General features: G+C 55.4%; 1 protein-coding gene across 9 annotated transcripts in view; it reads left to right on the top strand.

Annotated features, from left to right (window-relative positions):
• The window catches only part of LOC118770536 (serine/threonine-protein kinase WNK1-like), an 85,421-nt gene that overhangs the window by 62,616 nt on the left and 8,621 nt on the right, over positions 1-14,184 (top strand). For 4 of the 9 annotated variants that reach the window (XM_036518273.1, XM_036518272.1, XM_036518269.1 and 1 more), the window contains exons 10-27: positions 1-1,077; positions 2,789-2,872; positions 3,174-3,209; positions 3,665-3,805; positions 5,519-5,779; positions 6,278-6,357; positions 6,791-6,953; positions 7,113-7,229; positions 7,551-7,673; positions 7,758-7,812; positions 8,008-8,151; positions 8,729-10,080; positions 11,166-11,246; positions 12,406-12,492; positions 12,628-12,664; positions 12,955-13,031; positions 13,202-13,731; positions 13,960-14,162. The exon at positions 1-1,077 is cut by the window's left edge and continues 189 nt beyond it. In XM_036518273.1, coding sequence (XP_036374166.1) covers positions 1-1,077; positions 2,789-2,872; positions 3,174-3,209; positions 3,665-3,805; positions 5,519-5,779; positions 6,278-6,357; positions 6,791-6,953; positions 7,113-7,229; positions 7,551-7,673; positions 7,758-7,812; positions 8,008-8,151; positions 8,729-10,080; positions 11,166-11,246; positions 12,406-12,492; positions 12,628-12,664; positions 12,955-13,031; positions 13,202-13,731; positions 13,960-14,162 — 4,648 coding nt within the window. The remainder of the gene's footprint in view (positions 1,078-2,788; positions 2,873-3,173; positions 3,210-3,664; positions 3,806-5,518; positions 5,780-6,277; positions 6,358-6,790; positions 6,954-7,112; positions 7,230-7,550; positions 7,674-7,757; positions 7,813-8,007; positions 8,152-8,728; positions 10,081-11,165; positions 11,247-12,405; positions 12,493-12,627; positions 12,665-12,954; positions 13,032-13,201; positions 13,732-13,959; positions 14,163-14,184) is intronic. The other 5 variants (XM_036518271.1, XM_036518268.1, XM_036518276.1 and 2 more) reach the window with 5 other exon arrangements.

The raw sequence follows: 14,184 nt of genomic DNA, 5'->3' as shown, positions 1-14,184 counted from the left end.
GCCTACAGGAGCTACGGCAGCAGCCTGCACCCATTCGCGGGGGTGGAGCCGCTGGGCGGGGGGGCAGAGCCGTCCCTGCTGCTGCTGCCGGGCGTTGCCCCCCAGCGCATGGCCGAGCCCCTGCACCTGGCTGGACAGGTCGAGCAGCTGTACGGATACAAGGAGGCGCGGCCGGAGCAGCCGCAGGAGGAGGTGGTGCGGAGGCTGAGTCTGAACCAGGCGGCGCTGCTGGACCACTTCGAGGCCATGGCGTATGGCGGGTACCCAGTGACTGCACACCAGCTGAACCAGCTCAACTTCCATCAGCAGATTCAGGCCGCCGCGGCTGCGGGCCTAGGGTACGACCCCACCCAGCCCGGCCCTGCCTACCTGCACCCGCACGTGCAGAGCCACGTCCGCCTCACCCACAGCCCCATCCCACCTCTCCCACCAATGAGCGCGTCCGCGTCGTCCGCCGAGCCCTGCTACCCACCCGGCTCCTTCCCACACTCGGCGCCGCCCGTTCTGGCCCACGCCGGAGACCCCGTCCCCAGCGGCGTCTTCGACTTCCACGCCCACAACGTGCCGACGGACCCCGGCCTCCTGGCCTCCAGACTGTACCGGGCCCGCCGCGGCTCCATGGACCTGAACCTGGAGGAGCCGGGCTGCCCACCGGGCCTGTGCGGACGGCTGCAGCCCGTCACCGAGGAACTGTACAGCTACGTCAGCCCCGAGCTCCCTCTGCCCCCGGGCAGCCTGCTGCTGCACGCGCCTAAGGACCGCAGCCCCGACCCCTCCAGCGACTCCATAGCCTCCTCCGACGCCAGCGAGTTCCACTCCCCGCCCCCCCACGGCGGCGCGCCCCCTGGCGAAGCCTCGGCCGCCAAGTCTATCCCGCACAGCTCGTATTACGCGGCGGACAGCGGGAGCACCGCGCCGGACGCCCACCCCCCCAGCCAGCCCTCCTTTCTGTTCGTTCCGCCCTCCGACGCCTCGGCAACCGTCAACATGCTGCACGCCTCCTGGGCGCGGCAGACGCCCTTCCAGCCCGACCTTTCTTACCACGACTCTGCCCTGACGCCCCAGGGCCCGCCTTTGGTACTAAACCACCCACTCTTCTTCTCCCCCCACCACACCCCCCCCTCAGTACTTGATTTCGTCTCGTCGTTGTGGGTTTTAACCCTTTCCAGCCGTTTTTTCTCTTGCTTTCCCTTGGTTTCCTTTTCGACAGACGTTTCTCTGTGTAGGAAAAGCTCAGAGGAAAACTGAGTTAAACCTGCTGAATAAATCCCCTTCTGTCACGTGTTATATTTTTAAGAGTTTTGTCCAAGATCAGTTGACAGTTTTTGTGTTCACATATTTGTTCAGAACTTATGATTTTTGTTGTCTTTTTTGTATATCAATCTATGCGCGTAAGTAAAGTTTTGTGTGTATGTGCATATATGTAAATGATTTTATATATATATATATGTTAAATGTGTGTTTGCATTTATGCACACTATACATTTGTATTTCTGTATATTGTGCATACAGCCCCAAAGTTCACCTGGCCTGGAGGAGAAAAATTCATCAGTAATTGTTCTGAATCACTGAGCAGTGAAGAGCCAAAGTAGCCAGTACTAGGACAGGGGTCACTACCTGTCAGGGGTAGAAATTGGGCTCACATTGTCTTAAAACGTGGCCAACGTTGACTTTGAGGACTGCTGTAATCAAACACACAGAAACATACACCAAAAGGTGGGGGTTTTAGACAGGTTTAATGGTAAATTTCTGATTTTGTTTTTTTGTTTTCCTGAAAGTATGAATAAAATTAACCTTAGTGCAGTCTTCTTTTTCTTCTTAGTACTGTTTATACAAATCTACTCTAATGCAGTTGGCTGGAAATGGTTAAAATACTTTTTTGTTGTTTTTTTTTATTATTATTTGTTGTCTTTGTCAAGGGCACCAATCACAATAGCGGTACACAAGTGTGAAATCGCAGCTTGTGCCACAGTTAGCGGGGTTTTGCTGAGTCACCGGAGCCTAGCTTTCTGTACAGGAGGGTCACAGTTCAGTGGTTAACCCTTAGAATGCTGGGAGAGTGCACATCATTCCGCAGTCCCACCTCTCTGCTCTGAGCGCCTCTTTACTCTCTTCCTGTTTTATTTTTATTTTGTTTTATTTGATCTTAACCGCTAAAGGTGCTTAACGCTTGTCGCTCCGAAAGCTTCTTACTTTTCATGAAAGCGTTCTTCGATCTGACAGGAGGGGTGAGGTAGGTGGTCAGCCTGGCGCAATTATACTTGTGTGAGAAGAACAAGTATATTTGCCTGCAGCCTTCTAAGGGTTGGTCAGTTAGCAGCCACCCTCGGTTTATGCAGAGGGGGTGGAGTCCAGAGAACGGATACTGAACCTTACCTGTGTCAGGTCTTCCTTTGCCAGACATTTCTCAACATGACATGGCTTTCTGTGCTCTCCAACGGTAGTGTCACAAAGCAAAGAATCATGTAGAAATTCACACGCATGAAACCTACTCATTTCAAACTAACACACTGATTCTTTTTTTTTTTCTGTTGTTTGGTGTACGTGTATACACAAGCGCGCAGTTGATCTGAATGAGAGAGACTGCACCTCAGAGAGACCATGGCTTGTGTATGCATGCACAGTGTCCAGATGCAGTGTGATGAGACGTCTGTTGTATGTGTGTGTACGTGTGTGTGTGTGTATGTGTGAGTGTGTGTGCTCATGACATCCATGGATCTTGTGCTGATTCTGTATTTTGTCACTCTTCTCCACCCCGTCCCCGCCCCTCTCTCTCTCGGCCTTGCAGCAGACGCAGGTTTCGGGACCACAGTCCTCCAGCGCTGTCCCCCTGGCCCCCAGCTCCCAGCCGGGACCCAGCGTACCCCAGCAGGTAACCCCCTTTTACCCGTTTTTCCCCCGTTACAGTCCGAGGGAAGTACCTTTTGGGTGTGTGTTTGTGCTCTGACTCAGGCCTGCAGCTTTGCATCATGGGACGTTGCTGGTAGAGACCGGTGAGTCCAGGGCAGTGCTACCCCTTCAGAACACACACACACACACACACACACACACACACACACACACACACGTCGGCCATGTTTCTGTTCCGGGGAAGGTGCTTCTCTCCTGCCTGTGAAAGCTGTGGACCGCCATGGTGCCTCTCTCTTACCCTGTGTTGTGTTTGTTTCTTATAGTATGGAGGTTACTACGTCACAGCGCTCCCTCCGCAGGTAGAGAAAAAGCTATTCTTTCCAAAAGCGCCCTTCTCTTTTGCTCTCACTCATGGCCTTGCCCTCTCGACTCTCTGCTTCCTTTCCCGTCTGTTTCATGAGCTCTGCACAGTGACTGTCTGTAAAGCTGAGATCTGTAACTGTGGAGTGATGGGGCGTGTAGAGAGGGGTAGCTTTGATAGTTATCTTATACGCAGACCAGGTAAGTGCCTTTAAGGCCATGCGAATTTGTCTTGCAGGAGGTTTTGCATTAGTCGGGTGTGGAGAGCAGTCTGAGCCCCTCTGTGTGTGTTGTACCCTGAGTGTAAGCAGTGGGGCTCCACACGGCCGTGGCTGTGGGAGGAGGTGCTGGGTTAGGGCTGTGTTTGTCAGTACGGAGAGGCTCGTGTCCCCGTGCGGGAATGTGCGGCAGGGGTGTGGGGAGCTTTCTGAATGTGCCCGTCTGTCTCCTGCAGGCTGCCCCTGCGCAGGCCCCTCTCGCCCCCTCCTCCCAGCCCATGGTGTCCCTGCCCCTCCAGCAGCCGCAGACAGGGGGCGCCGCTGTGACACAGAGCGCCTCACAGACCCAGCTGCAGCCTGGCACCCTGCCCACACAGGTAACAGATACAGCTTTGTATAGATATAATAGATAGACAATAGACTCATTGTCTCACACATGCACCGTGTCAGAAAAAAGACGTACACAGAGAAAGAAAGGTATGGGTTAGCGGGTAACATTGGGTGATGGATCAGGCACGTGTAATTGGCTCTTGGAGTCTTTCCCAGGAGCCTTTACAGGAAACATCTGCGGCAAAATGAACCTCCATTCAGCGGTCTGCAGACGGCTCTTTGGAACTGAATGTACTTTTTAGATGAGGCAGATGAAGTAGGGGAAGGGTTATTGCTGAACGATGTACACATCTTACCCCTGTAGGGAACCCCATATACCACAGTAATAACAAGCCTTACACATGCCCAGTCACAGTGCTGGAGAAGTGCTCACAGTGGACACACAGGAACAAGGCAAAGCTGAGGAGTTAGAGAGCCAAGCGCACTATCCCTCTACATACATCATTCAGTGATCCACCACATTGCTCAAACACAGCGCGGAATCACCGCAAAACAACGGATTTTACCCGTGTGAAGTTAGAAGCGATAACCGGTTGTATGAACTGTATGCACTTCCAGGGAAAGTGTGTGCTGTCTGTTGTAATGAGATTTGCGCGCTGCGCCCAGCCTCTCTCTCTAACGTCTCTCGTTGTTTGTGCGTTGTGTGCCGCATGCTGCCTGCGCTGCATGGCTGTCAGCTGTGTGCTAGCGAGCTCAGCTCCCCCCTGCTGTCCCCGTCGCCCAGCGTCGAGCGCCTGTACTTTCTCTACCAGGCCGCCCAACTGTCTCTGGTACAGGTACTGCAGCGGCCCGGCCGGAGGCGCGGGCCTGCTCTCTCACTCCCCCTGGGGGTCGTGTGTGCTATAACCACGTTTTCGCAGCTGCCCTAGGCCCCCCCCTCCCCGATAGTGGTGTTGGTGTGCGTTTTGATGTGTTGGGGAAGTCGCCAAACAGCCCTCACTGCGAGTTTGTGTGCAGGAAAACCAGCATGGTGTCTGTCACTGGCTTGTGTTTTCAGTGAGAAAGTTTTCTGTCTTTTCCTCTCTCGCTGAACACAAATAGCACTTTTTTTTACCCTAATTTGTGTTTTTGGTCATTTGTGGAGTGCTGTGTGTGGTGTTTGTCTACCCTCTTGCATTAAGTGCATGGTTTGTACAATCTGCTCTTTAAAGTTTGTTTCAGGCGGAGCAGGGCTTCACTTTCCGGTGTTGTGATGGGAGCCTTTCTGGCCCTGTGGCGTTAAGCAGGCCTGTAACGTCGTTCAGCCTGAGACTGCAGGCCTTTATGAATCGCACGTGTGCGTTTCACTGTGATTGTGCAGCAGACGGGGACCCTCTGTATTCGGGCAGCCCCTCGGCTCGTTTTCAGCACTGGCCGTTTTGTAACGGGAGCAGTGGTTGCTAATGTGCATGGTGTGACTCTGCCTCATGCACCCCCAGCCGGTTGCCCTGAACCTTGCACAAGCTGTTGATAAGCTGTTGCATTCCTCCCTCCCCCACCCTTCCCCCGAATCTCCCAGCCCTCTTTTTTTTTTTTTGGTCCCAGTGTGATCTGTGCAGTGATTTTATTTTCCGTTTCGTCTCTTGTCTGTCTCCTCCATGGGCGTTTTTATCCCGAAGCCTCCGGTGTCGCTGCCAGTGGCCCCTCCCCTGCACGGGGACTCCGCCCCCCTTTGCCCCGCCCCCACTCTGACCCAGCCTGCCCTCTCGTACCTCCCCCAGCCCTACGCTCTGGCTCAGCCTCCCTCTTCATCGGGGCATGTCTCCATGGCGCAGGTGGGCTTCCCCCCGCCCTCTCTGCCGGTCACCATGGCGGCGGCGGCCCCGGGGTCCTCGGCCGCTGCACCGCCCTCCGCCCCGCCCGCCGGCACCCCGCTGTCGCCCCAAATGATGCCTCCACAGCTGGCGCCTGCCGCGCCGGCCACCCGCGCCGGCCCTGTCCCGGCAGAGCTGCCCTATCAAACAGGAGATTCCTCTCACCAGGTATCGCCCCCGAGAGCCTGGCCCCTCCCCCTACCCCCTCACCCCCATCCCATCCCTACGGTTACTGAAGCATGTGGCTGGACCTGGCCTCCTGTCACAGCTGTTAGGTAGCTGTAGCTAGCGGTAGTGCTTGGCTGGTTGGCTGCAAGGTCGCACCTCTCTTTGCGTTAATAGATCCTGTAGGCAACTTGTCTTCCGTTTTGTTTTTAATTCTACTCACTGCAGATAGCGGGCAGATCCGTTCAGCAGGCTTTCAGCTTTCTGGAGCTAAAACTGCTAATCTCTCTTCCCCATTTCTCAGTTCTAAAATGGATATTTCCTGGTTCACCCTTGCAGCCTCCTCTTCCCATTTCCAATCTTCCCTACATTCTCTTATCCCTCTCCTCCCTCCGCCCACCCGCATTAAAGGAATTGGTGTGAGACGTTGGTGTGGATCTTTTTCTTCTTAAGTGTGTGTGCTGCGTTTCTGTCGCTGAATGATCTCATTCACCGTTCCAGGCACCCCAGCCTGTTTCTCAGCCTGTGCCATCGGATCAGACGCAAGGACAAACACCGCAAGTGCCCTCCTCCATGGAGAGGTAACGGCCTGGTTTGGGAGGGGGGGGCGCTGTTAGGGTGTTTATTATACAGAGATTATAGCTTTGGGTTCTCACTGTAGGCAGTCACTGTGTGAGGACTCACAGGTCATGAAGATAATTTAAGCTGCCTGTGGCAGTGCATTCATCCATGCAGGGGAAAATTGGGACACCTACAGTGAAACTGCAGCCCACTGGCGGCACATTTAGAAATCGAATGAATTAAGCAAACCATTAAAGAAAACAGACAGGCAACAGAATAACAATAAAATCTGTAATATTAAATATTACGGAATTGTTAACAAATACAGTCTGTAATATTAGAATCTGCTCTTGTAATAACAATGTACATGAAATATAACTGCTATATTTGTCATCCAGGATGCCCATTTAAGGAAGTGACGTCTGACACTGTCTCTCTCTCTCTCCCTCCCAGTGGCCACTCTGACGTGGCGTCGGGTTTGAGTGATGGGAACGAGGGGGCATCGGCCACGGGCGGCCGGCACGAGGGCCGCTCCACCAAGCGGCACCAGCGCAGGTCCGTGCGCAGCCGGTCCCGGCACGAGAAGATGAGCAAGGCCAAGTTGAACGTCCTCAATGTAAGAGCTCCGTCACTGCCATGGGAGGGGGTGGGAGGGGGGCTCACACTGGCTGCAGAGCAGTCAGCCCTGATTAAACACAGGCAGTGAAACCTGCAGCTTCTTTCCCCGTGTCAGTCTGAAGGATGCTCTCTGATCCCTCACAACCATTCCTTTCAGATTTCCAACATGGGCGACAGAGTTGCTGAGTGCCAGCTGGAAACGCACAACAGGAAAATGGTGACTTTCAAGTTTGACCTGGATGGAGATAATCCGGAAGAAATTGCACACATCATGGTAAATTATCATGTGGTGCCCTTTCTCACCTCCACTTCAAACCCAGTGCCCTCTAGGTTTTCCCTTGCAGTCTTGTGCAAAGCTAATTGTGCAGAGATTGTTGCCAGATCTGAGCTTCAGATGAACCTATACAAAACAGTCAATTTGTGAGAATGCAGATCTCACTCAGTTCATGGAGGCACTGTGCTTCTGTTTAAGCCTTTTAATCAATTTTACCATCTCACTGGCTCATAATCTCACATCTGTGACGTGGAGATGACGTGAGTGCGGGAGGAGAGGTGCATTGTGGGTAGTCGAGTAATGTGAGTCTGGCGGCCGCAGGTCCAGAGCGAGTTTATCCTGGAGAGCGAGCGGGAGTCGTTCATCGAGCAGGTGCGGGAGGTGATCGATATGGCGGACGACCGGGGCCTGGAGAGGGAAGGAATGAAGGAGGGCTACAGCCAGGTAGGCAGTGCAGGAGCCACCAGCCCGCTGCATCACAGGGCCCAGCGTCCCTTTCCAGACTTTCACCCTGTCACTCTTCCACAGATGGGGAGCGGCCTGGCACAGGAAGTGCCTGCGATCTCTGTTCCCCTCCAGTCAGGTAAACCGTCACCTGGCTGCGCTCCACGGGGTCGTCTCTCCGTCTGCCTGTTAACGGTCTCTGATGGAGACCCTGGGCAATCATGCACACATGAGAGTAATTTAACATCAGCGGCAAAGAGCCGCTCAGATGTGAACGTGCTGGCCTGGCTCTGCGCTGTGGTGTGAGGTAGCTGACGTTGCCGTGTGTCCGCAGGTGAGAGTCAGAACGCGGCAGCACAGGTGGTGCACTCCGCAGGCCGCAGGTTCATCGTCAGCCCGGTGCCCGAGTCCCGGCTGAAGGACCAGTTCTTCAGCTCACCCACGGTGGCCCCTCCCCCCAGAGAGGCCCCCGCAGCAGGTGAGTGACATCATTACGACGGCATTGTGATGTCACAGCCTGTCTCTCTGCACTCTGGTAGTGCAGCTTTTCACTCATTCATCAGTGCTCCGCCTGCTGAGCTGAATCTCAGTGCTGCTCACTCTCTGGGTAAATGAATGTCACCTTTTTGACTGGATGGCCAGATATCAGGTTATTGCATTTTAGCTCATGAACCTGAAGCTGTAAGTAGCCACTCTAGGCTGACACATCAGCCAGTTAAAAGTCTGTGTGTCTCTCATAAGCATCTCATTACAGACACATTCATCAGTTTTCGCAACAGTAGAAAATCAAGCCTCTTTGTAAAGCCTGATGAGCTGCCCTGGTGAGAAAGCCTCAGCGTTTAAAAGTCTGCACTTCCTAACAACCTTCAGCAGGTTGCACTGTTCCTTTTGAATACTGTCCTCATGCCAGGAGCTGAATCTCACACACAAGTGCACATAATTAAGCGCAGAGAGCATTAGGTTCTGGGTCTAAACCCAGCATCCTTGTGGGCAGTGGGGAGGTGGGGAGAGGAGGGGCATATTCCTGACTCTCCCTGTGTCGTCTGTTTTCCCAGCAGCCCCGGCGATCTCCGCAGGGCAGGGCCTGTCTCAGTCTGCCTCCTCGGTGAGTCTGCAGCAGGCGTTTGCGGAGATGCGGCAGGGCCAGTATGACCCGGGCCCCAGCACCGCACCCCCCACGGTGCACCTGGCCATGCCGAGCGCGGCCGGAGGGACCGGGCTCACGCTGGACACCGGCGCGGCCGTCAGCGCTCCCAGCGCCCCTGTGAGCTCCCCGCCTTTACCCCAAACACAGGCCCCAGAGACGCCTGCCCCCACCCTGCCCACCTCCCTTCCCTCCTCACTCTCCCCGCCTGCCTCTGCCTCGCCCCCTCCCACCGTACAGCAGGCCCCCGCAGCAGTGGGCGGAGCCTCCATCCCTGCCCCTCTCCCCTCCTCCATCCCTGCTCCTCTCCCCGCCTCCCAGGCCCAGCCCCCCCACCCGGCCCAGGCCTCTCTGCCTGTCACTCAGCCCGCCGTTGCCACGGCTCCCAGCGCCGCAGTTCCAGCTGCCTCCATGTCTCCACCTGCTGTGCCTCAGCCTCCAATCACAGGCAGCCTTCCCAGCTCCGCCTCCTTCCCGCTGACGTCCCCTCCCGCGCAGCAGCCAATCGGCAGTAGCTTGGCCAGCACGCTGGTGCCCTCAGCGTCAGAGCCCCTGGTCAGCGGCAGCAGAAGCGGGAGTGTGGGCAGCGCGGAACAGCTTCCTGTCACCACGGCTGTTCCCTCCTCCCAGCTCCCTCCCCCCGCGGCGCCCACCGCGGCTGTCTCGGCACCTCAGTTGCCTCCCGCCGCGGCCCCCGCCACAGCTGTTCCATCATCCCAGCTGCCTCCTGTGGCTGCGGCCACCTCGGTGGCCCCGGTCCCCCAGCTGGCGGCCCCCGCGGTCCCCTGCACGGCGGCCCCCGCGCTGCCCCAGGCTCCGGCCCTGCAGCCGGTCACATCCACCATCCCGGTGGTGCAGCCCACGCTGGTGCACACGCAGCCTCAACCTGCCACCATGGCCAACCAGAGCCACGCGCACTGCGGCGAGTGCGAGAGCGACCCGCAGGGCAAGGCGCCCGGCATCGACGACATCCTGGCCCTGGACAAGAAGCTGCGCTCCCTGTTCAGCGACCTGGGCTCCGGCCTGTCTTCCGCCCAGCCCGACGCCACCGGCGACCCCGCCGGCCCCCCCAGCGTCCCCGGGACCTCCTCCCCCACCGGCACCGCCTCTGTCTCCACCGGCGCCCCTCTGCCCCCCTCCAGCCTGCCCCTGGTGCCCCCCGGGCAGCCCACCTCCACCCCCGCCGCCACCCCGGGGCAGGCCGCCACCCCCGCCGGCTACGGCCAGACCACCCCGGCCAAGCCTTCTCTGTCCCGGGTCCCGGTGAGTCAGCCTGGCCTCCTGCCTCAGTGGCCTTTGCTGTCAGCACTGAGAACATTAAGCATTACACCCAACGCATAGCGGTCTAAAACAACCACAGAGGAAGCGTTTCAGGGTATCCGAGTCTCATACTAAAGCACACGAAGAAACAGAAAAATTAATTACTATTAATCCTTTGCCTTGGTTTGGTGGATACTTACAGATCATTTGTGTAATGTGTGGAAAGCAAAGTCTAAGACACTGCAGGAGTAATACTGAATGAAGTGGGTGAAAACTGTGTAGCGACTGGTGTGGGGTTTGGTCACATGGTTGGGTTTGGGTTTTCTCGTTAGCACTACTGATGAGAAATCTTTAACTGTTGAGCGTGCGTCTTCACTCCAGCGACGGTGCCAACTTCCTGTCCTAACAGCCTGTATTTAACTCCTCATTGGCTGAAATCAGTGCCTGGTTTCCTAACCCTTTCCGGAATGAACATGTTCTTGAACTCTCTTGCATGATGTACTTTTTTCTCCCTTCACTGATGTAATGTTACTACTTTCCATGCAGGGCAGTTAGAGATGAAATAAACTTATTTTTTCTCTTCCAGTTGTATTTGAACCCATAAGGCTGACTCACTGTGTTAAGATGATTCTACCGAAACACGAAGTGACACATTTCCGCTGTACAATTTGTAGTAGTGTGAATGTACCGTAATCAGTAGTTTGGTACATTTGATGTCTGCTTCTCCAGCAATCCATTTTCTGAGGTGACCTGGAGGCAGGACTTCAGGGTAGTACAGCCCTGTAGCTTTGGGGCAGTGAATTTAAACATGAACCGCCTGCTAGAGATCTAGTTCTTAATAGAATTTAGTCAAAATTTATGAGAAGAAAACTAGTAACAACCTTTTGGAATTCACACTAAGTAAAATTAGTGAGTTTACTCAGAGATTGTTAAGTGCCATAGCTCCGTAATACTCTGGACTTTCCCCCGTACTGGGAGGTTGATCCACAGGTTCCTGTAGACAGTGAGTCTGCAGGGCGTTGATTGCTTGGTCTTTTTTTAACTGTCCTGTGATAAAGCACCTTTTTCATCTTCCTCTCCGTTATCAGGTGTTGCCTGTTGGCTCAGAGCAAGCTGGCACTCCACCCACAGAGCATCTGTCACCCTTCCCAGGACCTTGTTTAACTCAGGTGCCTCTCCACCCCCCTGAGAGATGACCTCACACCCACCTCCCAAACCCTCCTCCGCTCCTCCCCCTGTCTTTCTCTCTCTTCCTTTTCTCTTCAAAACAGTTTGTGATCAGAGCAGAGAGTGCATGACTGAGCGTTTCTCTAAACCCTCTGAGGAGCATGCTCCCGAGCTGCGCAGCTTCTCTCTCTAACTGCTGGCCCTGGCGGCTCTCTCTCCAGCAGGCGGGGACCGCGGGAGACGCCGGGCCTGGCACCTCCCTGGGCCGCCGCCTCTAGTCTCTCTCCCCTAAGGCCGTCTCGCCGCCGGCTTTCTGAAAGACCTTACTTCTCTCTCAGAAAGAGCAGGAATCGGCTCGATCCTGCAGCAGATTCCCCCTCCGTTAGATACACACAGCTCGCTGAGAGGCGAGGAGCTGGCCGGCGTACGGCACGCTGGAGTTTCAGTTCCCATTATGACACAGCTGTCGTTCTTACTGGCGCTTCTGTGACAGGCAGTGCCCAGGCCTCATTCTGTGGAGGGTACGGTGGCTCGGAAGGGTCATACACTGTTTTGTGGGGAAAAGGAATTGAAGACCATATACAAAGCAGTCTGTTGGTTTATGATGTAAAATAATTAAATGGCATTAGATAAGGCACAGCTACCATGAATTTGAAAATGATATTCAAGAGAAATAAACCAATCCTAGGTATTTTTACTGCTTGCTGTCTTAGTTTAGGAACATTTATTTTATGATATTCTAATTTCTGTGTTTTGGTGGTACTTTTTGTACTTTTTGTACTTTTGTTTGATCATATGGGCTCTGCGTGACTCAGTTCACATACAGTGCCTTCAGAAGCCACGTTCATTCAGGGGGTCTTTCTCTGATCCCTTTCCTCTGCAAATACCCTGAGCGAGCCTTGGCTCAAAACCAACGTGAACAAGCACGTTTGACATATGCTTGTACAGACGCCAGGCAGTAACTGCAACCTGGTGTCACTTCTAAATCTCAGAGTGGAAAATGGTCATTAATCATAGCTCTGACTTGCCATCAAAGACTTCCAATAGAGCTTGCAGCAATTTTAGACATGAAAAACATATACAGAGATTTTACTTTATGTATGGTAAGTGTGTGCAGGGCTTGTGTGTCGCTGAATCTGATTGGTTGGTGTTGTTGTGAAGTCCCAGCAGCCCCTGGAGGACCTGGATGCCCAGCTGAGACGGGCTCTGAGCCCAGAGACGGTCCCAGTCAGCAGCGTCACGGCACAGGTACGACAGCACCCCCCATCCCACCCCCCCGCCCCCACGGTGGTGTACCCCGCCTCTAATGTGGGGTTAAATTTAAGGCATTCAGTTCCTTTGCTGTGTCTGTAATTGTTTTAATCATACTTTCTCTCCCTGAAGCCCTCGGTGACTGGAATGCCCTCCGGTGGACAGCCAGGTGTGTTCAGACTCTCTTTAGCAGCTCTAACCTTTTAAAATGCTGGTGTCGGTCGTTACAGCTAATAGGCATGACTGCACACCTTAGTGTTCTTTACCTTGGGAAATTGTGAATAGTGGTTTAACCTTATGGCATTCCTCAGACATAACCTTACGCAATCAGTGCACTAATGTTAGTTCAGAGTCATTGGTTCATCACTAACAGGATCAGTAGTTACGGTGTGTGCAGGTGGATGATGGAACCCCCCCCCCCCCCCCCCGCTTTGCGTTAATCCCCTGTGTCTCTTTCAGTGCCGTTCTCGCTCTCTGCAGAGAGTGAACCTTCGGCCGCGCCCGTGACGGGAGGGTTCAAACTGGGCCGGTTCCAGGTGAGTTCCAGCAGCAGCGGTACCTTCAGATCTCTCTCTTCAGCTAAATTCCACACTTGTGTGTCAGCCACGCAGCGCGTCCTCTGACCACCTTGTCAGTGTCTGTGTCCCCAAACGGCCCTCAGGAGAGACCGACCAAAACCTCGCCTCCCTCCCTCCCTTTCATCCAGGTGTCTGTGGCCGCTGAAGAGGCTCCCAGCCACGCTCAGGCCACTACCACCGACTCCTCCTCCTCTTCCTCATCCACACCCTCTTCTACCTCCTCTTCCTCCTCCTCCTCCTCCACGTACTCCAGCCCGGAGAACACGCTGCACAAGGCCACCTCCCCCCTGAGGAGCGGCAGTGGCGGGGGTGACGTGGTGGACGGCCTCCCACCCCTCCCCCAGCGCGCGGCCACGCCCACCGGCCCCGCCCCCACCCCTCAGCCCACCACCATCGGCCGCTTCCAGGTCACCACCAACGCCGACACCAAGGTGGGCCGCTTCTCTGTGAGCCGCGCCCAGGACGAGGCCCCCGCCCCCGCCCCAGCCCCCCCGGCGGAGCCCCAGCCCCCCCTGCCCAACGGCCCCGCCCTCAGCCCCGACTCCAAGAGCTCCCTGCCCAGCCTCAACAACTCCTTCCACTCCTACGTCAGCAGTGACAACGACTCCGAGTTCGAGGACGAGGACTTCAAGAGGGAGGTCAACCGGCTGCGGGAAAAGTAGGTTCACTGGCCAACGAAAGCTGGCCTTCAGCGTCAGGAGAGGGAGAGCAACCATTGCTCTCAGGGTGCTGGATAAGCGGTCAGTCAGTCCCTGATGATACAGTACAGTAGAGAGGAAAGGCTTGAGTCCAGGCCTCTTGTGTGAATGTGTCAGTGATGTGCAGTGTCTCCAGCCCCTGTGGGTGTGTCCAGTGACTGAGCGGTATTACCCCCCCCCCCCCTCAGGCACATGAAGGAGATCCAGGCCCTGCACACTCGGCACAAGGAGGAGATCGACGCCCTTTTCGCCAGGCTGGGCAAGGTGCCCCCCCCTGTGGTCATCCCCCCGGTGGTGGCCCTAGCTGGCCGCAGGAGACGCCCCACCAAAAGCAAGGGCAACAAGTCCAGCCGCAGCAGCTCACAGGGCAGCAAGAGCCCCCTGCAGCCAGGTACCGGAACTGCATCCTCTGC

The sequence above is a fragment of the Megalops cyprinoides genome, chromosome 23 (assembly GCF_013368585.1).
Source record: "Megalops cyprinoides isolate fMegCyp1 chromosome 23, fMegCyp1.pri, whole genome shotgun sequence".
NCBI lineage: Eukaryota > Metazoa > Chordata > Actinopteri > Elopiformes > Megalopidae > Megalops > Megalops cyprinoides.
This window is presented reverse-complemented; position numbering and strand designations above follow the sequence as displayed.